General features: G+C 52.7%; 1 protein-coding gene and 1 long non-coding RNA gene across 6 annotated transcripts in view; one reads left to right on the top strand and one right to left on the bottom strand.

Moving 5' to 3' along the window:
• CEP43 (centrosomal protein 43) overlaps window positions 1-21,124 on the bottom strand; it is a 29,720-nt gene extending 8,596 nt beyond the window's left edge. For 2 of the 5 annotated variants that reach the window (XM_039257151.1, XM_039257155.1), the window contains exons 1-8: window positions 20,938-21,124; window positions 20,403-20,456; window positions 16,630-16,684; window positions 15,862-15,950; window positions 15,042-15,179; window positions 10,740-10,820; window positions 8,416-8,475; window positions 655-881 (exon numbers count right to left, since the gene is read on the bottom strand). In XM_039257151.1, the coding sequence (XP_039113082.1) occupies window positions 655-881; window positions 8,416-8,475; window positions 10,740-10,820; window positions 15,042-15,179; window positions 15,862-15,950; window positions 16,630-16,684; window positions 20,403-20,456; window positions 20,938-21,039 (806 nt within the window). In that variant the 5' untranslated portion in view covers window positions 21,040-21,124. The remainder of the gene's footprint in view (window positions 1-654; window positions 882-8,415; window positions 8,476-10,739; window positions 10,821-15,041; window positions 15,180-15,861; window positions 15,951-16,629; window positions 16,685-20,402; window positions 20,457-20,937) is intronic. The other 3 variants (XM_039257152.1, XM_039257153.1, XM_039257154.1) reach the window with 3 other exon arrangements.
• An 81-nt stretch (window positions 21,125-21,205) lies between these two features.
• LOC120248700 lies at window positions 21,206-22,220 on the top strand. Its single transcript, XR_005532661.1, has 2 exons — window positions 21,206-21,325; window positions 21,902-22,220. It is a non-coding gene; the product is annotated as an uncharacterized LOC120248700 (long non-coding RNA).
• Window positions 22,221-22,443: the final 223 nt, after the last annotated feature.

Raw genomic sequence — 22,443 nt, forward strand, 5'->3', positions numbered from 1 at the left:
CCCTGATGTGCCGGGGTGAGCTGTGGACAGTCACCGCCCGCCCGTGCGGCCTGGCCCTGCCTCCACTCCTCACCTGTCAGTGGGGTTTCCAACCTCGCAGCTGTTCGTGGACAACCCCGGACCCCCCCGCAAGGTCACTTGTCCAATGCTGACCAGCCAACCCGTTTGGGTCCAGCCTCTAAGTGCGGCCCCCAAACCACCCACTTCTCACCACTTCTGTCGTCACCTCTCACCCAGCTAATCCTGATCGCTTCCCAGGGGGACACCGAGCGGCCAGGTGGCCCCGTCACTCTCCGCTCCCTAAGGTCGAAGCCACACTCCTGCTATGATCGGCACGGGGCCCCCCAAATGCACGAGAGCACAAGCTTCTGGAGACAGGCACCCTGTCTGTGCCCAGGCTGCCCCACCCCCTCCCAGAAACGGTGCCTGGCCCATGACGGGCACTCGGTACGCGGCCACCGGCGAAAATGGGCAACATCCAGGTTTTCACCGTTCAGGACTGTTTAACAACACCGAAGGCCTTAATGACACAAAATCAGATCTACGTGCTCAATAATTACAGACGCATTAGTAGCTCTTTTTTAAAATATGAAATACTTGGAAATTATATTTTTAAGCCTCTAGCTGGATAATGCAAAAACACGGTTTACTCACCAACCATAAGTTTTTTCTGGTTTAGGAATGGGATCATCAAAGAAAGAGTCCCCTTCCATATCCTCTTCATCTGGACAAAGACCAGCTTTGTCTTTGACATCTAGACTTTTGTTACTTAGGAAAGAGCCAATTTTTGTTTCGTGGGTCAGCAAGTGGAGGCTGCTTTTGCTCTTTGGTTCTGAGGAAGAGACACTCGTGTCACTCTGACTGGCCTCATTGTTGGCCTTCTAGAAAACAGAATGGGAAAGAGAAGAGGTCTCCTTGGTGAAATAAAACATTAATAAACTATTTTACATAATAAAACATCACATCTGATGTGACCACCATGCACAAATATCTGTGTGTGTGTGTGTGTGTGTGTGTGTGCGAGGAGGGGATCTTACAGATGCATGAAGGGCTCATCCCCGCTCACGGCATGGCTAACTTCCAAAGGAGAGAACGTCAAAAGTAATGTGTTCATACCCTTCCTCTCCCGCCTAAATGGAAGTATCTCTGCTATCCCGTTTATAAACAACTTCTGCACCTCCTCTTGCATGTACACCACTGCTTGCAAAGTTCTCTTACATCAGTAAGTTGCCATTTTGCAAAAAGGAGAAGGGACGGCGGGTAAAGAAGGGAGGTCAGGTCACATAAATGATCCGAGTATAAAAGCACTCATCAGGGAAAACAGCACTTTTCCACCATGCCGGTGCCAATGCAACCGGCATCAAGGTGAGGAACGCCCTCCCCACCACCCCCGTCTCTGAGGTGAGGGACGCCCTCTCCACCACCCCCGTCTCTGAGGCGAGGTGAGTGACACCCTCTCCACCACCCCGTCTCTGAGGTGAGGTGAGGGACGCCCTCTCCACCACCCCCGTCTCTGAGGCGAGGTGAGTGACACCCTCTCCACCACCCCGTCTCTGAGGTGAGGTGAGGGACACCCTCTCCACCGCCCCCGTCTCTGAGGTGAGGGACGCCCTCTCTACCGCCCCCATCCCTGAGGCGAGGTGAGGGACACCCTCTCCACCACCCCGTCTCTGAGGTGAGGTGAGGGACACCCTCTCCACCACCCCGTCTCTGAGGTGAGGTGAGGGACACCCTCTCCTCCGCCCCCACCTGTGAGGCAGACTTGCTGCTGAAAGCACTGGTCTGAATCCAGACCCCCCGGTAACAACCCAATCCACACTTCTTCACACATCCGTGGATGTGTGGACCACACATGCGTCTGCACACCTCAAACCGTACAAAGCCCTCAAGTACTTTTACTCCCGTCCTGCCCATCGGGTGACACTGGCACAAAGCAGCACGCTACAGTTTCCTGTTTTCGGTTGGCCTTCATCTGCACAACCTCATTTTACTCCATCCTCGGTCAGATTTCCTTCTGCGCTTAGACATGTCTACGTCAACAACAGACACAAACCATACTAGCGGCAACACAAGTAGCTAACATTTCTGAAAAGCCTTCAAATCTTTCCCCCGGTGATCTCCTCTTCATCCTCAAAAGTGGGGGGGGGGGGGGCAGAGTGCAGGGGGCAGGGTCTGTCTCCCCTGCTGATACAGAAAAGGAGGCATACAGATGTTTTGGTCACTTGCCAAGGTCCCCAGAAAGTTCAAGGGTCAAGCCAACACTAAAGTCTGATTTCAGCGATTAGCTCTTAACACATGTCATGCTATTAGGTTGAATCATAGGATTTGCAGCCTTGTTGCAGTTCACACGGACAACTTCCCCAGACTCGGCTTTGGCACCGCAGAGGGCAGTGATGCGGGTGAGGCCTGGACGTGTGTAAGAGGCTCTCCCATGCGTGGATGGGGAAGGCGTCCGTGCTCTACTGCCAACCACATAAGCCTAAAGAACTATGGGGGCGCCTGGGTGGCTCAGTTGGTTAAGCATCCGACTTTGGCTCAGGTCATGATCTCACGGTTTGTGGGTTCAAGCCCCATGTCGGGCTCTGTGCTGACAGCTCAGAGCCTGGAACCTGCTTTGGATTCCGTGTCTCCCTCTCTCTGCCCCTCCCCTGCTTGTGCTCTGTCTCTCTCTCTCTCTCTCTCTCAAAACAGAGTGGCGTTTTCCAGACCTGACGGCTGCTGGGAGTTGAGAGGCGGTGTGTAGAGCGGAGAGAGGGGAGCGGGGAAGCCGTGAGGACAGCGCTCCCACAGGACGCACCTTCGGCACATGCACAGACAGGGTGGAGCGTGTGTGTGTTTAAAACACAGGTTTCCGCCTCTATACGAGTCAGAGGCCGTGATTAGCGGACACCAGGCAGGACACGTGCTACACGGTTTAGGGCCTTGTCCAAAGCCGCACGTTCCAGAAGTTACTAATGTAGTTAAATTAATTCTTGTAAACGAGATGCCTGGAAAAGTAAACGCCAACTTATCCTCCTTCAGACGACACAGGGCACTTTCAAACAGCAGAAACGTTTCACAATCTCCCAACCACTTTCTCGAAGTTCTCCGTGTGATCCAGTATGGAGAGGCATCAGCCACCTACGTGTTCCTCAGATTCATGCCCGATTGTCATTTATGATCTACAAGTACTTAAAAATGGATTTATGTGTTTTCAAAGACATACACATTTGGAAATAAATACCCAGACTCTTGTGATATTTAAACCCATTTACACTGAGAGAGACACACACACACTCTTTCAAAACACTCCTGGAAAATTCAAAAGGACAAAGCAGTATGAAATAAAACGGGACGTAAATGTAAAGCAACTTAACCAAACAATAATCATTCCAATAAGGTCTCTCTTCCCTGTGAATTCACGTCATAACCTACGTGACAGAACTTCAGTCCACATGCTGACCCACAACACTCAGCAGCTCCTCTCCGGCCACGGCGGCCTGTAACAGGTCTCGGCGGTGTCGCCGGTGTGGGCACACAAGGCACAAAGACTAGTTGTAGGAAGACAAGTTTGAGGACAGGCGGCTCTGATGTTCGCCACAATACGGATTTCTAAAAGTAATAATCAGTTGTTTTAAACCCATAGTTCTAGCTATCTACAGGGTAATATTTAAAAACACTGCATCCGCTTTGGAACTGTTCTCCAAATCCATTTCTAAGCCACACAGGAACGTGTCATTCAAACTGTGACTGTTCCCAAAGGATTATTACTCAACTGGGTTACTAATCACTAAACTTAATTCCCAATCACCTTTACTGTTAGGAAACAACCCACACTGAGAGAAGGATTTATCAAGACATCTACAGATCAGCACAAAAGTATACAGAACTTTAGAAACAACTTTCATGCAGGAAACGCAAGTCTTTTGAGCAAGGAGAAATCCAGTCATGAGGCGTTCCCCAGAATCTGTTTAAACAACCCCTATCGGGGTTAAGACGAGTCTTCGTCCTCCACATGTGAACCCAGTCACTAGGGTCCCCGTCACGTAGATGTGGGCAGACTGGACACACTGGAGGAATCAGAGCAGCTAGAACTGAGCATCATTTGTAGCAAAGAAGCGTAACAACAAGAAAACCCCTCGCCGATGCCTCGGAACTTACTCCCCACACAGGCTCAGAGGCTTCGCAGTTGTGACGGGTTAACCGTGTCTCCCCGGAAGGGGCCCCGTTACCCTGGGCCATGCCCCCAATTACGCACTAGGTGATGACAGGTGGGACTGGTCACGACGGCTCAGGCTGCACAAGGCAGGCCTAGCATCCCCACAGGGGTCACCGGGGAGGACTGTGTGGGCACCCCGCAGGGACGCGCCCGGGACCAGGAACACGGTGTCCTCACAGCCCGCGGAGGAACCGCTCCTGTGGGCACCCTTGTTTCACAGCTGCCGCCTCCCAGAACCAGGCGACAGAAATGCTTGCTGTTCAGGCCACCGTGTGTGCGGCACCTCGTCACAGCAGCCTGCAGGGGCTGTTTATAAGAACTGACACCTCTCGGGGCACCTGGGTGGCTCAGTCAGTTATGGGTCCAACTTCAGCTCAGGTCATGATCTCACAGTTTGTGGGTTCGAGCCCCGCATCGGGCTCTGCGCTGACAGCTCAGAGCCTGGAGCCTGTTTCAGATTCTGTGTCTCCCTCTCTCTCTCTGACCCTTCCCTGCTCACACTGTCTCTCTTTCTCTCAGAAATAAATAAAACATTAAAAAAAATTAAAAAAAAAAAGAACTGACACCTCTCATAAAGGTCTGTCCTTTCACAGAAGCTGCTGACCAGCACGGAAGCAGCCATAAAGTGCCCTGGACCAACCTCAAGGCTGATAATTTTCACAGTAAGTTACAGTAAAGTTGCAAGAGAGTTTTAGGATATATCTAATTTTCTACAAGCATATTTACACATTTAGATTTCAGTCATTTCTAGATGAATAGAAAATTAGCATCACAGAGAAGAAAGTTTCACAGCGAAAATAACTAATTTTCCAGAAGCCAAAAAAAAAAAGTATCTTCTCATTTAATCTGCACTTAATCTGCTCCGCTCATGACACAGAAACATCACAGCTAAGGAAATAACACAGTTTTGCAAAACTATTTTTAAAAAACCTGTGAATATGAATTCCCTTCCTCACCCAGGCCTCAGGCTCCCCTGCTCTGCTTCCCACCTTGCCAGAGGCCATTCTTTGACCCAAGATTTAAAGAACTTTACTACAGCCGTAAAACATATTTAGAACTCATTCACCTAGAAAATAACACTGTGTGATTCTAAAGCCACAAAACAAACATTTAAACTCCTCTAAAAACTTTTTCTAAAAAACTCTGTCCATATGATCCACAGACAATCTGTAATTCCTGCAGATGCACCGACTCTCTGGCTCTGAAAACAGACTTGAAAATGAGCCTCTGCACCAGGCTCCGCCGTCACAGGTCCAGCCAGCAGCTCGGGGGCCGGCAGACGAGCGCCTGGCTGGCCGTCCGCTCTGGAATCTGAAGTGGCCACTTTCCTGTTAATTTTTTTTAATGTTTAATTTTAAAAATTTTTAAATGTTTTTTTTTTATTTCTGAGAGAGAGAGAGAGAGTCAGAGAGAGAGGGAGACAGAATCTGAAGCAGCTCCAGGCTCTGAGCTGTCAGCACAGAACCCAACATGGGGCTCAAACCCATGAACTGTGAGATCATGACCTGAGCTGAAGTTGGATGCTTAACCGACTGAGCCTCCCAGGCTCACCAATGTTTGTTTATTTTTGAGAGAGAAGGAGAGACGGCATGAGCAGGGGAGGGTCGGAGAGAGAGGGAGACACAGAATCGAAAGCAGGTTCCAGGCTCTGAGCTAGCTGTCAGCGCAGAGCCTGACATCCACTCAGGAGGGGGCGGAGTGTGTGTGTGTGTGAGTGTGTAAGGGGGTGACAGTCTGTGGTTACCTAGAAACCCCCAAGGAAAGTGCGAAGATGCAGAACACGCCCTCCCCACCCCCAAACCTACCCACCTCGCCGTCTTCACCCCTGCCCTCATCCCTGCCCTCAATCGATGTCACACAGGGCTGATCCCAGAATTTTGAAAACAAGAAATAACAAGAAGTATCCTTTTTTAAGAACTTGAAAAGCAAAAAACACAACTCAACACACACTAGATTTAAAACCTGAAAACTGATCTCAAAGGGATGATCTTTCCTATTACATTTAACGTGATGAGAGAAAGCCTCTTCAACTAAACACTACAGACAAAATCATCTCACATGTTAACAAATTGAAGCTAGCAGAACCTACCAGGCTGTCTGGTACCACAACGGGTACCAGTTCACGGGGACAGAAGGGCTTACAAGGAAACAGAAGAACAGACGGCGCTCTGGGGGCGGGGGTCACCATACACCTGGGACGTTTACCGAAACGCCCTCCCACCGAAGACCCCTCCTCCCAGGACCCCAATTCCCCGGCCACCCTCGACTGTCTCACAGAGCAGCCCAGAGCCCTCCCGCTTCCTGCGGGCAGAGGCACACGACCCGTCCACGCCCCCTGCTCAGCGCCGGGCTCTCCTGCCGCTCCGATCATGGTCCCCGTGCTGGCTCATGTGGGTGGGGCTGCACGACAGCCTTGCACCCTGGGAAAGGCCACCTCGCTAACCCATAAAGGGCACAATGCCGACGACCGCAGGCAGCTCGGTATCTGATTACTAAGATGTTAAAAATGTTAGGATACTAAGGACGCTGGAAACGTACAGCACGCGCAAGGCAAAGCGTAGGCAGAGGACCGAGCGCTAAGGGCCCACCTGTGGGGCTGGAAGCGGGGATGCAGGTGCAAGACAGGCTTAGAAGGCAATTCAGGAACAAGATCAAGGACAGGGGGGAAAGGGTTTCGAAGTCACTGCGTATCTTCGTTCAGGATACAAAAATGAAATAAAAGGGGCCCAACTGAGCACCTCTGATCCGGGGCATGGGCCTGCTCCGATTCCTCAGTCCCCCCCAAGGTCGGGGAGCACGGGGCCTGCGCTGTAGACTGACGGGTAGCGTCCAGGCCCCCATGGCTGCCTCTCACTGCGAAGTGAAAATTCATCTTTTAACGTGCTCTGGGTCTATGTATAGACCTCATCAAAGTGTCTGAGCCAATCAGATTAGATGAAAATTTAATACTATGAAATGTGCTTTTAACTTTCTTAAAAAGTAATGTATCTTTAAAAAAAACATGCTGTTTTATATTCTTAGCCATCTTTCTTAAGGTGGGTGTCACCTCTCCAGTGCGAACTGCCACCTGTTTGGGTGGGGACCACAGCGAGTGTGTCCGGCCCGCAGCACTTAACACGGTGACGTGCGCTGCGTACGTGTTCAAACGCACTTGCCAAACACCACTCTGACACATCTTCTCACGTAGTAATACATGGGGAAGGGGAACAAACGCAATACTGGGAACTGACCTCTGAAACCGTGAGAACGGAAGCCAACTAATAGCAAGTACAGGTTTTAAAAAGGCTTTAATTGTGAAGGATTAGACGAGAACGGAAGAACCTCACAGAACTGAGAATTAACCATCTCAAGTACCTCATTCTAAACAAGTGTGAGAACACCTGGGGAGTCGTGAGCTTCTGAGAACTCTGATACTTACATTCTGAAAGCAGCTAATCTACTGGCTTGGCCAATTTTTGTTGTCTTTGGGGGAGGAAGAAAACACAGGCAGGCACAGATCCCCGCAGACTTCGCGCTCCCACCCTGTGCACCCCCACGCGCCCTGTGCACCCCCACGAGCCGGGGCCTGGAAGAAAGGCTCATCATCGACGTGCGATGGGCTCATGAGCTGCTGAATGCTGAACACCTTGAACTTATCGAATCGAACTTATCCAAAAAGTAGTCTGCTGTTCTATTTACCGTAGGTGAAAATCCTAACGTTAAGAACAGTATAGGACCATCCAATCAAAAGGAAAATAAACATTTTCAACTTTTGTCTTTTTTTTGGACAACAAAGCAAGCAATTCTCGAAGTAAAATCAACAGCACATTTAAAAAACGCAGCAGTATGATTTCACCTGGATAAAAACTGAAAGTCAGATTACTTTTTGTTTCAGGGCCCCACGACCTTATCATAAGTGATGGCAGACACAGAAGTGCAAGCCCGGGCCTGGCAGGGACCCAGGACCCGGGACCCAGGACCCAGGACCCAGGACCCAGCGCCCGGCGGGGACCCAGGACCCAGGACCCAGGACCCAGGACCCAGGACCCAGCGCCCGGCAGGGACCCAGGACCCAGGACCCAGGACCCAGCGCCCGGCGGGGACCCAGGACCCAGGACCCAGGACCCAGCGCCCGGCGGGGACCAGGGACCCGGGGCCCAGCGCCCGGCGGGCAGCCCACGAGCGGGCAGGCTGCTCTGGCGCAGGCTACGTCTCCCCTCTGCCCTCACGCAGGTTACCTTGGCACCAGACTTCCGCCTGCTTGTCTTCTTCTTACCTTGTCCTGTATACCTTGGTATCTGAGCATGAGAATAAAATGACATTTTACCACAAAGTATAAATCTTTAAAAAGACACTAATTCACCACCAAACTAATAAAGTTTCCTATTAGAAGAGTTCGTAAAAATGGAAACCCGAATCAACCAAAGAGTTTCCGTTTTGAAACCCGCTATTTGCTTTTTTCCTCTTTCCTCAACTCTCTTCCTCAAGTGCTTCAACCCACACGGGACTGCCGTGCCTCATGGCCACTCGGCCACCCGTCCACACCGTGGCCGCAGCCTGCCCCCCGGCAGCCGTGCGGAGCCGCTCCTCCGGGCCCAGGCCGGCCTCCCCGGCGGCCTCCCCGCTTCCTCGGGAGCACACAGCCGAGCTCCCGCAGGTCGGGCTGGCCCCGAGGCTGGACCACGACGTCCCAGGGCCGCCTGTGCCCTCCGTGGGCTCCCGGACTGGTGAGCCACCGGCCCAAAACGATTCAGAGGCCATGAGCCACAAAGGAAAGCTGGCAAGAAGAAGGCGGGGGAAGTACTGACACCCCGAGTGCCTGTCGTCAGCACTCCGGGGAACCGCACCTCCACCGACACGGCCTCCTGCTGACCTGAGTCGGGGCCGCTGCCCCCGGAGCACGAGGGCCACCCAGCCGGTCACCCTCCACAACGGCATCAGTGCCCGGGGAGCACGGAGGCGGCGCCCGCCCGCCAGCTGACCTACACGCTCCTCGTCGTACTTCCTAGGCCTCGAAAGTCACTTCTGCGGCCTGAGTAGGAATCGTAAGAGGCTGTGATATCTTACCCTAAAGACACACCACACATAGAAGCTGGTTCTGCTAATCTGCTTTAGAAAATAATAATTTGCTAAAAAGAGCTTCCAAAGAGTTCAGTGCTACGGGGACTGATATTCTGGAAGATGCATTAACTCTGACCCCTTCACAGCCAGCCAGTTTGACAGAAAGCAAAGCTGCTTACAAACGCTCAGGTATCTGACAATTCATTTAAAGGGTCTTTGCAAATCTACTCACAGCCTTGTTCTCTGTTCCCATGGTTACCGCCTCCCATGAGCATCACGGGAGAACCTTCCGCACGGGACAGGCTAACTAGAGCTCAGGGAGAAGGCACCGCTCCCCCCGCTGACGGGCCCTTTCCACGGTGGGAAGCAGCGCCCCAAATCCTCTGGGAACGAAGAGGAGCAACGGCATCAGAGAACCAGCGACAAAACTGCAGGGAGCACTCAGCAGGGAGCACTGAAGGGGTCCGAGAGAGACCTCGCTCTACGACCACCGGACTCTAGAAGCCACCCCATCTGAGCCACCATCTGCGCCCTGCACCCCGCCCTCCGGCGTCTCCCCGACCCTGTGGGCCGGAGAGCAGGGCAACGGCCGGCACAGCCTGGCCCAGTCCCGCCCCGGGCAGGGCTGGCCGGTCCCGGCAGAGCGCGCTGCGCCCCAACTGCTCATGGGACAGCGTGTTCGTTACCCCGCGATCCTACTGTCCCGGACTGCACATCCCAGGGTCCCGCTCACTGGTCTCCCCCAGGTGCCACATCCCTGAAAGCAGAAGGCCTAAAGTTTAACAACCCATAACCACTCCCTCACCCCCCCCCACACACAGGCAGCCAGAGCACTCGTATTTACTCATAAATGCTCCAAACAGCTCGTTAACACAAAACCGTTGTAGTTCACCATTCCAAACTGGTCACCCATCTAAGACAGTCAACACAACAATACTCTGGAACACTAGTCTGGAACCTCGTATCCTCAAGCCAAACATTTATAAATGAAAAATAAGTAAACCTCCTAGTCAACTGAGGAAGGAAATGTTCAAAGTACCAAACTGAGGAAGAAAACTTTCAAAGTACCAAATGTGCCCAAAATCTTCCAATTCTGTTATTCAACAGTATATTCCTCTCTAGGAAAATTCAAAACTTTTGAAAATTCAAAATCCAAAACACTCCCAACCCAGTGAAATAATCTATAAAAACACAGGCTGCATCAGGGGAAAAGAAGCACCGCTGCGAACTTGGGGCGCCTGGATGGCTTGGTCGGTTGAGCGTCCGACTTTCGCTCAGGTCACGATCTCGCAGTTCGTGGGTTCGGGCCCCGCGTCGGGCTCTGTGCTGACTGCCAGCTCAGAGCCTGGAGCCTCTTTCGGTCTGTGACTCCCTCTCTCTCTGACCCTCCCCTGCTCACGCTGTCTCTCCCTCTCTCTCCTAGAAATAAATAAAACATTAAAAAAAAAAAAAAGCAGCACCGCCGCGAACCCCACAGCGCGTCGGCCCCGCGGCCGCTCACCTTGCTGGGGCCGCTGTGGGTGCTCGTCCTGCCTTCCGGTGACCTTGGTGGAGAATGCACGTCAGAGAGATCCAGGGCACCCTAAAACGTTTCAGTTCAAAGTTAAAATTAATAACACGTAAATATACAAACTATGCCTCAACAGAATTGTAGCATTTAAAACCACTATAGGACGTGATGTTTTTCTAATTAACCAAAGTATTATTAGACTTTCCTCAATTTTACTAAAACAATAGAAACAACACGAAACACACTTAGATCCTAATCATCAAAGCATTTGGCTCCATGACCCTGAGCCGTCCCCCGCCCCCCTCCCCCACCCCTGCACGTGAACCCGGCAGGGACCTGACACCCCCTCCTCTCACGCTCTCAGACGCGCCTCCCGAGTCCGCTCGTCTCCACCACATCAACTAGCAACTCAGAACACACGTCACCCTCTCGGACGGCGGCCCCTACTGTCCTCGTCCCTGAGCCCCGGTGCCTGCCCCCACCCCCCCCCCGTCACAAGCTCTGCGCCCAGTCTGCATATTAAACATCGGTCACCTTGCCATCACAACCCTTCCCACGACCACAGCTTTTAAACACGCAAATACGCTGCGCCTCACGCCTTCCGCTCCTCCGTCGGACCCGCGACTTCAAGTAACGGCGTCGTCCTCCCCCAGGCTGACGTCCTGTCTCACCTTTGCAAACTCCTCCTCTTCCCGACTGCACTCGAAGGCCCCGGCCCTCTGCCGAAGTATTAACTCACCCAGTCTGGTGGCTTCTGCCTTCACGGGGGACCTTTATCCGCCCGCTTGGCTCTGCGTTTAGGTCTGCCTTCCGGGGGCCGCCACGTCTTCTCCCGACGTCCCCATCTAGCGGTCACGAACGCGCACCTGCTGCGTGCACAAGTCCGCAAAAGCCTCCCGCTGACCGTGAACACGCCATCTGTTAGGAACGCCTGTCCCCAGCCGAGGCCTGACATGAGCAGAGGGCCGGGCCACAGCAGCCGCAGGCTCGCGGGGCCGGGGCTCAGCGCCCACGACCGCCAGCAGCGAGAGAGGACGGACAAGAGGAAACACCCCAAAAGGCAGGGTGGGAGAGAGACCGTGCATGAGAAATCCCGCGGCTGGATGCGGGGGTGACGTGCCGTCCCGGGGGCAAGGGGTGAGAGGGCAGGAAAGCAAAGGTCACTTTCAAGTACGAGCACATGTGCCTGAAGCACAAGGTCCCACAGTTCAAGACCAGACGTGAGGCCACAAAGTCACACACATCACACGGGAACTTCAAGTCAAGGCTGAGGAATCCGGATGCGGTCTGGCTGCCGTTACACAGTGACTGCAATTTCTCAAGAGGAAACGCACAGATAAACAGCTGAGCTCCAACACGGAGTGGGCACGAGCAAGAGGTGTAGACGGAGCGCGAGAGCACCGGCAGGCACTGCCGGGGGACGGGGGCGACCATGAGGTGCTCGAGGGGAGGACGGGGCTCACCAGGGGCAGTGCAGCCGCAAGTGCCGCGCTCCACGGGGGGCGCATCCGACACCTGCCAAATCAACTCAAAGTCACGGTCACGGATGCTGGCACAGCCACCTGATTCTTAAGGTGGTTTTAAAAAGCTATTTTGGTCAAGGCATCACGAACAGAGTTCAGTACACACCTAGGTTTCTTCTCCAGCATCAGAAATCAAAGGTTAATAAAAAAAAAATTTTTTTAAACCTACAATTTTTCATTTCATTATAAACGACAGGCTTCCTCTCAAAATTATGAACGCCAGTGAATGACAGAAGAGCCAATACAGACACCCATGAGTTCCCTACTTTAAATGTGAATTTGACTACAATTTGTACGTAAACACACACACACACACACACACACACACACACACACAAAGCGACACACCCAATATTGAGGGGAAAAGTAGCAAAAAGTGGCTATTTAGTGAGGGGACCCGACCCCCTGAAGCCACAGCGGCCTTGCCCGGGCACGTGAAAGAGCGAGCCCAGAGACAGGCTAAACCGACCGGGGAGCCACTGGAGCCTCCAGTCACGATGACAAAGAACATGCCTCCTGAGTTTCCGTTTTCAAACCGAACCCACTAGACAAGAGCGCTCGGAGCGGGTCTGGCTGGAGAGCTGGCCGGGGGTCCGGGGCAGCAGCCAGGACCCGCAGCTTCAGGGACAGGGACCCCTACCTCCAGGACCAGCCCCGGGGGCACAAGCGGGGAGGCAGCTCCGGGACCAAAACCAAGGAGTCACAGGAAGACGATCAGACGGCAGAGCTAGGGCCGCCCTGCGTGGCTTCCACTTTGCCAGATTAAATCAGTTCTCTCACACAGGACTCAGATGCACGAGCGAGCTACCCAGGTGGGGACGTTTGTGAAGACCTGGAAACTCGGGTTCGGGCAGGGAGGAAGGAGCGGCAGGTGGGGAGTCACCCGAGCAGGAATAGTAGCACAACGAGACACGCGATAATAAAGGCAGAACCTGACAAGATCCCTTTGGGCCTCACTGCGACCCACGAGGCTGACACTTCTATTCTCTCCATCTCGCGGGTGAGGACCCAGGGCACGTGAGGCTGTGACGTCGGGAGGTGGCCCCAGCGAGCTGAGGGAGGGACCGCAAACCAGAGCCAATGTGGGCGGCCGGCAGGCACGGCAGGGAGATGGACCCACGGGCGACAAGGAAGGCAAGAGAAGGGCGGGCCGACCACCCCCCGCTGGCCCAGGGAGAGGGGGAGGGGAGGGGAGGGTGGGGGGCAGGCCGTCCCGTCCGGAATTCTGTACATCCATTACATCTGCGTTTCTTCTTCCTCGCTACCATCTAGCACGACGCCCATCCTGTGCCACGCACGCACCAAAGGCTCGGGGACGACCACAAAGGAACAAGATCACAACGCACAGGCCAAGCGACGCCGCGTGCCCCGCAGGCTGACATGCCCACCCAGCCAGATGGGGGTCCGCTCCCTGCCACTCGAGCACCTTGCTGGTGCCATCTTGCCACCCTCCTGCAGTGACCCGGAGCTTAACAACACATCCACCAGACACAACACCACGCCGGGGGCGCCAACTGTGGCTCAGGTCACGGTCTCGCGGTTCACAGGTTCAAGCCCCGCGCTGGGCTCTGTGCTGACAGCTCAGAGCCTGGAGCTGCTTCAGATTCTGTGCCTCCCTCTCTCTGCCCCTCCCCCACCTGTGCGCGCGCGCGCGCGCTCTCTCTCTCTCTGTCTCAAAAATAAATAAATGTAAAACCAAAAAAAAAATGTTTCTTAAAAACAAACACCCACTGTCCCTTTACCTAGCCTTACTACTCATAAAATGCCCTGAACCAGTCACCTCCTGGACACTCCCTCTCGTATGAGCGTCACGGAAGCCTCCATTTCCTCACGTGGGCACAGGCCAGCCCGAAGAGTTCCCAACTACTGTAGTCTGTGTTTCCAAGAAACATCCTCATTTCTCATCTGTTCACTGCAAGTGTCTGCCTGTCATGCCTGGCATGTGTCAGGTGCTCAGTCAGGCTACCCAGATCTGCGGAGATCCTGACCGAAAACATACTCTGCGGCTGCGCACAGGCGGTGCGTGACCCTCACAGCCTCAGCAGCGAACCTGGGACTCAAAGTGCACCGTGAGCCAGGCGTCTGAGACAACGGCCGTGCCGCCCACGTCGGTGAAACAGCGTCTTTCCATGAAGTTGACGTTTGCAAACAGAAATCAGACATTAACCTCATGAGTGTGATTTCTAAACAGAAGCAGTAAGAACACAGAAGCTTGAAAACGTTTAGAAATTAAGCACAACCAACAGCTTAACTGTCTCTAAGTCTCTTTTTAAAAAACCTTTAAGTTCAAAATATTGTTAACCAGCCAATAATTCAGCCCTGTTGTTTGAAACGGTAACCAGACAGCAGCTAACAAGGAGCTGAGCGGCCTCCGCACTTCATGTGCGCTAACTCCTGCATCAGGCTCCGCAAGACCCGTGAGGCAGCCGCTCTCCCCACCATACACAGGAGCCTCTAGGGAGGGACGGCACGCCCAGAACCCACGGCTAGTGGGGGTGATGAGCTGGAGCTGGTTCCAGGGAGCCTGGGCCCTGACCCCAACACCCCCATACCCGTTTGCAGAAGGAAAGCAGCTCCAGGCTCAGAGCTGCCACTTCAATCTTCATCAAAATACGGGTTTATACAATCTGAGTGTGTTTCATTTTGTTTCAAGGAACAGCTTCTTTCCATTTAAACTCTGACTACATATGCAACACCCTGCATGGCTGGCTCTGCTGAGCAGCCAATACTTAAAACAGAAAAACATAAGGGAGGCTAGGACTGTACTCACCTCCCCGTTGGCTGATCCTTTCTCTTTCTGTTGACAGCGTCTGATCACTTCTAGTAACAAAGGTCCACCCACAGTACCTTCTGCTTCAATAATACCTAGATCCCGTGCTAAATTCTCTCGACCTTCAAGACCTTGAAACTTGGGAAGAAATAAGATGTAAGAAATAAGATATAAATGCACAAAAGAACGCAAATTATCTTCAAAGATTTAAAAAAAATATTTTTAGAACTTAAAGATATCTGAAAACTCAGAGACCATTTTTCTAACAAATAAAATGCCCATTTAAAAAGTTATCTAGGGGCGCCTGGGGGGTTCTCAGTTGGTTAAGCCTCCAACTTCGGCTCAGGTCATGGTCTTGTGGTCTGTGAGTTCGAGCCCCACGTCGGGCTCTGTGCTGACAGCTCAGAGCCCGGAGCTGCTTCCCATTGTGTGTCTCCCTCTCTCTCTGCCCCTCCCCCAGACACTCATGCTGTCTCTCTCAAAAATAAACAAACATTAAACCATTTTTTTTTAATGTAAAAGAATTATCTATTTCTTTTAGTCCCTACACCCCTTTTTAGTCCAAGTCCCTACATCCAAAGTCCCCATTATCGGGTGCGGTCAGCTACAAAACCCTCCTCTCGAAGTCCTATAAAGCAGCAACAAGCTTGTTACCAACAAGCTACAGCACAGATGGCTTTTACGAAAAACAGATAATCAACCACAAAAAAATAATCTCTACACAAGACGCCATAAATTGCCCAATTTTCTTAAGTTTCGGCTTAACTCGTTTATAACAGAGAGGGTTTCCAATGATAGATGCAAAAGTCATTACTCTTACCGTGCTAGTTTCAGGCTGAAAAACGGCCAAGGTGAAGTCAAGATTGAAAAACTGAAGAAACTCGGCAACCAGACTGGCCACCAGCCGGCCTGCAAGAAGTGAGAGGCGGTAAGCAGCGCGCACCTCCCGGGGCCGGGCCTCCTCACCAGCACCGCGGCACACGGGCGGCTCGCTACCTGACAAATAGAGGTTTCTACAGTTTTTAATTACAAATTCATCTTAGGAGAACACGGTTATGTAACGAAAATCTCAGTCTCCTCACTTTTTCTCATTAGGGTCATCAGTTTGGAGGCAACTATTAACCAGACAACACAGCATTTCATAAATGGAATCAAGTGTTCTGATTCTTAGGGTAGAACTGGTTTTAACCAACAATTTCCCGTGACCAATAATTAAAGCAACTTAAGGGGCGCCTGGGTGGCTTAGTCGGTTAAGCGTCCGACTTTCGCTTAGGTCATGATCTTGAGGTTCGTGGGTTCGAGCCCCGCGTCGGGCTCTGTGCTGACTGCCAGCTCAGAGCCTGGACCCTGCTTCAGATTCTGTGTCTCCCTCTCTCTCTGACCCTCCCCTGCTCGCGCTGTCTCTCTCTCTCCTAGAAATAAATAAAACATTTAAAAAAAATAAATAAATACAGCAACTTAACAAGTGTACAATAAATTGCAATTTTCAAGTGAGGGCCTGTAAGAATCACAGGCTTCAAAAAACCCTGATCTCTCCGAAATGGGATCAACATCTGACAATTCCGGGAGAGACATCTGAACATCTTACCATCTTTCGTGTTCAAAAACTTTCTCAGGCTCTCATTGACTAGAGGAGTTTTGTTCTGTTAAAAAATGAAATACCGCGTCATGAGTTTATCATAAGAACGACTATAAAATGTGGTTATGTGTATATGTGACAAAGATATAAATAAAATATTGTCACTAGTAAAACTACGGCTAAACCCATTCTATAAGTATTGGCTGCTATAAAAATTCTTCTATACTATTTAATATCTCAGACTTAACAAAATGAGACTATATGTGAGAATATGTATTTACTTATTACTGGTAAATATTTCATCAACTGCTTACTAAACTACTTTAGAAGCTAAATCTTCAAATACGCCTGTAAAATGACACTACGTTTACTTACAAAAACAAATTTATTATTCCAAATACATGAAGCTGACCTTGGGTCCCCGTGACGATGGCGAGCTACCATTTATAGCAGGACTCATATTACGCACTTGCTATTCCCAGCTCGTCAGCGGTAAGTAATATGGTTTTGTGCAGTGCACAGGCCGGCTTATTTTTGTCATTCGACATTTATTCGAATACAAGAAAAATGCTCCTGGCCCCCCAGCCCCCTTCGGCAGACTGCATGAGCTATGGCTGTACCGGGGCCTCACACTCCGCTGGCGGGACTGTAAACGGGGCACTTGCTCTGGAAAGTAATCTAGGAATGTTTTCAAAAGTTAAAGGCACCCCTACCCTATGACCCATCTATAGGGTTAGGGTCAGGGTCAGGTCAGGGTTAGGGAAAAGCCCAGATCCAAGCAAAGGGGTGGACAGGAACGTTCATAGAAGCCCCGTTTATGAGAAACTGGCAACAGGTCAAACGCTCCCCCACAGGTGAGTAAACTGCCACAGGCCCGGACGGCGGGCACCACACAGGGGCAGGATGGAACCAACTAGCGACACAGGTGACAACATGAACGGTCTCAAGCCGTTATGCTGCGTGAACGCAGCCAGCTCAGAAAAGGAGGCAGCCGTGCTGCAGGACTGCACCTGAACGGCCCTACGTGCACGGAGACCCAGGGCTGGGAAGCCTGTTACAAAGAGGTCTGAGGAAGCTTTCAAGGGTCAAGGACATGGCCACTATCTTGATGGTCTCATGCTTGCATAAATTTGTTAAAATGTAACACACGGTACATTTAAGTACGTTGAGTTTACTGTAAGTCAATTCTATCTCAATAAAGTTGTTTTTAAAAAACCAAAAAAGATAAGGAAGGGAAAGAACACAAAGGTCCTTGGGGCACCTGGGTGGTTCAGGTCATGATCTCACGGTTCGTGGGTTCGAGCCTCGCGCCGGGCTCTGTGCTGACAGCTCAGAGCCTGGAGCCTGCTTCTGATTCTGTGTCTCCCCCTCTCTCTGTGCCTCCCCAGCTCATGCTTTTTCTCTCTCAAATATAAACATTAAAGAAAAAGAAAGAACACAGAGATCCTTACTTGGTTGGTCTACAGAATTTTAAGACACTGAGTCGCCTAAAATATGTAAAGCAAATGGAGAGACAAGTTCAGATGTCGATTATAAACAGCCAGTCTAGGAGCACTGCGGAGAAGGACTTCAGGAAGACGGTGAGGAGCACAACGGGAAGACTGGAGAGGAGGAACGGGCAAGGTGGAAAAGAAACAGCTAAACGCTATGTGGAGGGCGGCAGAGAACCTCCTCGGACATGTCAGGCACGGCACTGCCGGGACCGGGCAGCTCACTGGACACACAGAAAGAAGAGCAAGGTCCCAGCGACTGTGACCTCCCACCTGGGTGAGGAGCAGTCCCACACGCTGGGTCTGTCCAGCAGGCGCTGCCACAGACAGGTCTGAGGCTCACGCTATGGGCCAAAGCTGTGGGCTGAAGTCACTGCTGTGGCTGAGGCGGTCCCAGGAGAGAACAGAGAGCGAGGACCCGGATAACGCACCAAGCATTTATGTGAGGTGCACAGGACAAAGATCGTGCTACAGAAACCAAGCAGTGGTCCAAAGGAAAAAAGAAGAAGAAAACAGAAAGAATCCCAGAATTCCAGGGAGGATTTTCGGGAAGGGAGAGAAGAATTAATTATGTCGAATAGCACAAAGAACACCTAAGGTGAGAACTAGAATATACTCAACAAGGAGGCGCTTCTTGACCCCCGCAAAAGGAATGACCTACGTGTAGTAGATTTAAAACAAACGTAAGTGGATTGAAGATGTTCATGGATTAAAGGATGCCTAGAGCATAAGAAATAAGACTGATGAGGGGCGCCTGGGTGGCTTAGTCGGTTAAACGTCCGACTTTCGCTCAGGTCATGATCTCGCGGTTCGTGGGTTCGAGCCCCGCGTCGGGCTCTGTGCTGACTGCCAGCTCAGAGCCTGGAGCCTGTTTCAGTCTGTGACTCCCTCTCTCTCTGACCCTCCCCTGCTCACGCTGTCTCTCTCTCTCTCTCCTAGAAATAAATAAAAATATTTAAAAAAAAAAAAAAAAAGAAATAAGACTGATGAGCTCTTTCCAGACTTGGCTGTGAGGGGAAGAAACGGAGGGGTAGTAAAAGCAGAACACGAGTTAAGAAAACAGTTAAGGGAGAGAACAAAGATACAGCAAATGGCTGAGGAGCTGAGAGCATCTGGAAGGCAAAGCCCAGAGAAAGTGACTATTCTTGGACAAGACAGAGCCTCCTCCCCTAAAGCAGGAAGGACAGAGGTAGAGACAAATACAGGTGTGCGCGAGCTTCTTCTGAGCTGAATGACAGATGAGGGGGCACAAAAAGCTAGGACCCAATGCTTCTGTCTCCCTGTGAAGAAAGAGACAAGAGCGGTGTTAAGAGTGGAGGGAGCGGGAGGTGGAACCGTGTGCAGGGCTAAGCAGGAAGGGCTGAACCAGGAGGACTCAGGGCCGCTGGGACCCGGCCAGCCAGTACCCACCAGTCAGTCACAGCAGAGTCCGTGCCGGGTGAGCGCTGGCGCAAACACACACAGCAGGGAGGGTGTCTGCTGGATTAATGACCTTTGCGGGTTTTCCCAGAGCAAGGACGGCTGGAAGGCTAGGGAGTGGCGGTTTCTGAGACATGGGCCACGGGGTCCAGACAAGTCAAGAATAGAAGGCAGCAGACAGAAGATGGACACCTGGACAAACAGAAGAGCCAAGGACTGAAGTTCTGGCGAGGTCAAGAGGCCTATGGCCCAAAGCAGTCAGGAGGTTAGAGGACCTGGCACAGAGGACAGTGGAGACCCGATCCGGGAGGGATTCTTACCGACAAGTTCCAGAATACTTGCTCAGAGCAGCGGTAAGACTCGGGGCACAGAGAAAAAACCAAACAGGCTTGTATACAGTAGAGGCTGGCCTCTGACAGTAAGAAAGACCAGAGATTCCAAACTAACCGGGTGGTCAGACAGCTTTGAGACCAACGGTGTTCCCCCCACGGGGCGGCCCTTCACAGCGCGTGCTGACACAGTAAAGGTTCTGAAGGATCCTGCGCTGAACGCACTCACAATGCAACCATTTCTTCAAGCAGCTCCGATGACCCCACTGTTCAGATGTCCCCTATGGGAAGGGGTCTACACCAGCCTCAGTCAGTTACCCAGGTACCTCCTTAACTTTCTTTACATTATTCCAAAATTCTAAAATATAGACAAATGAAAAGAATAATTTTGCCTCCTTTTCAAGAGTAAAGAAATGTAATGCTTAATAGTTCACAATCACCCCCGGCTAAACACTACTCTAAGCAGCATTTTAGAATGATCTCTAAGTAATTAAAAATTAAACATCAATGAACAGGGTAATAGCGAAATTTGTAGGTTTCATACCTCTACTTTTTCTTGCTCTTCCAGTGCTAAAAATACAGCTGCTCGGAGTTCGGCCTTTTTTTAAAGAGGGCAAAGGAACAAAACTGGGTTCAAGGCAATTTTCATGGCAAGAGGCGCTACGAGGGAAGTTCCACGGGCACCATCCCCACCGTCTAAAAGCCAAAAACGCGAAAGCGAACGAGACGGCAGCGCCTGGCGGGCGGGCCCAGGGTCTGGAAACGCCGCGACGCCGCCAACTCCTTCTGGAGCCGCCGGAGACGCCCCCTCGGGGTGACCCCCCGCACCTGCGGGGGACCGCGACCACCTGCACCGTGGGGGCGGCCTCCGCGCCCCGCGCCACCCGGGGCTCCCCGCGCCGACGGCCTAGAGCTCGCCCGCCCGGCCCGCAGGGAGCCGCCCCCCACCCCGCGGCCCGGACGCCGCCCGCGCGGCCGGCCCCGCGCGCCCCGCGCCCTTTTGTGACGCCCGCACAGGCCCTGCGACCCGCAGGCGCGGCCGGCATCCCCGCGGCCAGGCCCGGCCCGGCCCGGCCCACCTTGATTCGGTTCAGGACCCCGCTGTTCTCCAGCGTCTGCACCAGCAGGTCTCGCAGCTCCGTGTCCTCCTCCGGCACCACCGCGGCCGCCGTCGCCGCCATCTTGCTTCTCCAAGACAACCGCCCAAGCCGCGCCAACGGCCAACGGCCGCCGCAGATTCCCCTCGGCGCGCGGCGACGCGGCCGAGGCCACGCCCCCCGCGCCGGCGCAAGCCCGCCCTCACGTCGGGGGCGGGGCCTCGGGCGTTGGCGGGCGGGGCCTCGGGGCGGGGCGGGGCCCTGGCTGCCCAGTGGGCCGCTGGCAGACGCGGGAGCCTTGAGGGACGCGGTGCCGGTGGCGACGCAGCGCGGTGTTGCGTCGTTCTTATCGCAGCGCTACACCGTAGGCGTAAGTAAGCGGTGCGCTTCGAAGCTTGGGTGCGTTCCCATCCGACCGAAGGGACGCCCGGGCGTGCTCGGCCCCGGGCGCGGCGGGGCGGGTGCAGGGTTGGTGTCCGAGGCGCCGGAGCCCGTCCGGGTGCGCGCGTGCAGGCTGCTGCCGCGGACACACTGCGGCTGCGCGAGTCCTGGTGCGCGCCTCGCCTCCGCCGTGGGGCCGGACTGTGCACACGCATGCGGCTCGGCGTGTGTGCACGTGCGCACATGCATGCATGTATGGAAATGTGCCTTCAAGAGAGAGCCTGTGCAAACGTGCGTGTGTGTGCACACGCTCACCGACAGAGAGCGTACGCGGGTGCACGTGCACGTGCGCGCACTCCCTGACAGCCTGTACTCACGTGCATGTGTGTGTGCACATGCTCACCGAGAGAGCCAGGACCTACATGCGTACGTGTATGTGCACGCGCTCACGCGCGCGCGCATGCTCACAGAGAGAGAGAGAGAGAGCAGGCGCATGCACCGGATATACGAGAAGGAGGTCCTGGGAGACTTACTCTTCAGTATCAATTATAGAAAGTATTGTCAGTTACAGCTCTCGAGAGAAGAGTGGTCAACAGGAAAGAGTCCTCAATCACAGGCCCCAACAAGGAAAACTGCGCAGCATTGCCCGGAAAAAATAAGCCACTGGTGCAGTTCGGCCAGCGAGAAATCACCACCACCCGGAACTCCTGCTTTTCTCCAAAGGACTTTGGTTCAAAACAACCCCTCCCAATTCCCTCCTTCTCCACAAAATGACGTTCGTCTCCTTTGTTTGAAGGACTTACTGTGGGTGTGCCATAGTTTGCATGTCCTAAATTCCAATTCTCTGTCATTCCCAAATAAACCCATTTTTGCTGGTAAAATAACTGCCTTCTATTTTTTTACTTTTTATTTTGTTTTGTTTTTAATGTTTTATCTGTGTCTTGAGAGAGTGTGTGCCAGCAGAGGAGGGGCAGAGAGAGAGAAGAACAGAAGGTCTGAAGCAGCTCGGCCCTAACAGGCTGACAGCAGCCAGCCCAAGGCAGGGCTCCAGTTCAGGAGCAGGGAGATCTTGACCTGAGCCAAAGTCGGACACAACCGACTGAGCGG

Source organism: Hyaena hyaena, unplaced genomic scaffold, assembly GCF_003009895.1.
Source record: "Hyaena hyaena isolate Hyena2069 unplaced genomic scaffold, ASM300989v1 scaffold_603, whole genome shotgun sequence".
NCBI classification, from domain to species: Eukaryota; Metazoa; Chordata; class Mammalia; order Carnivora; family Hyaenidae; genus Hyaena; species Hyaena hyaena.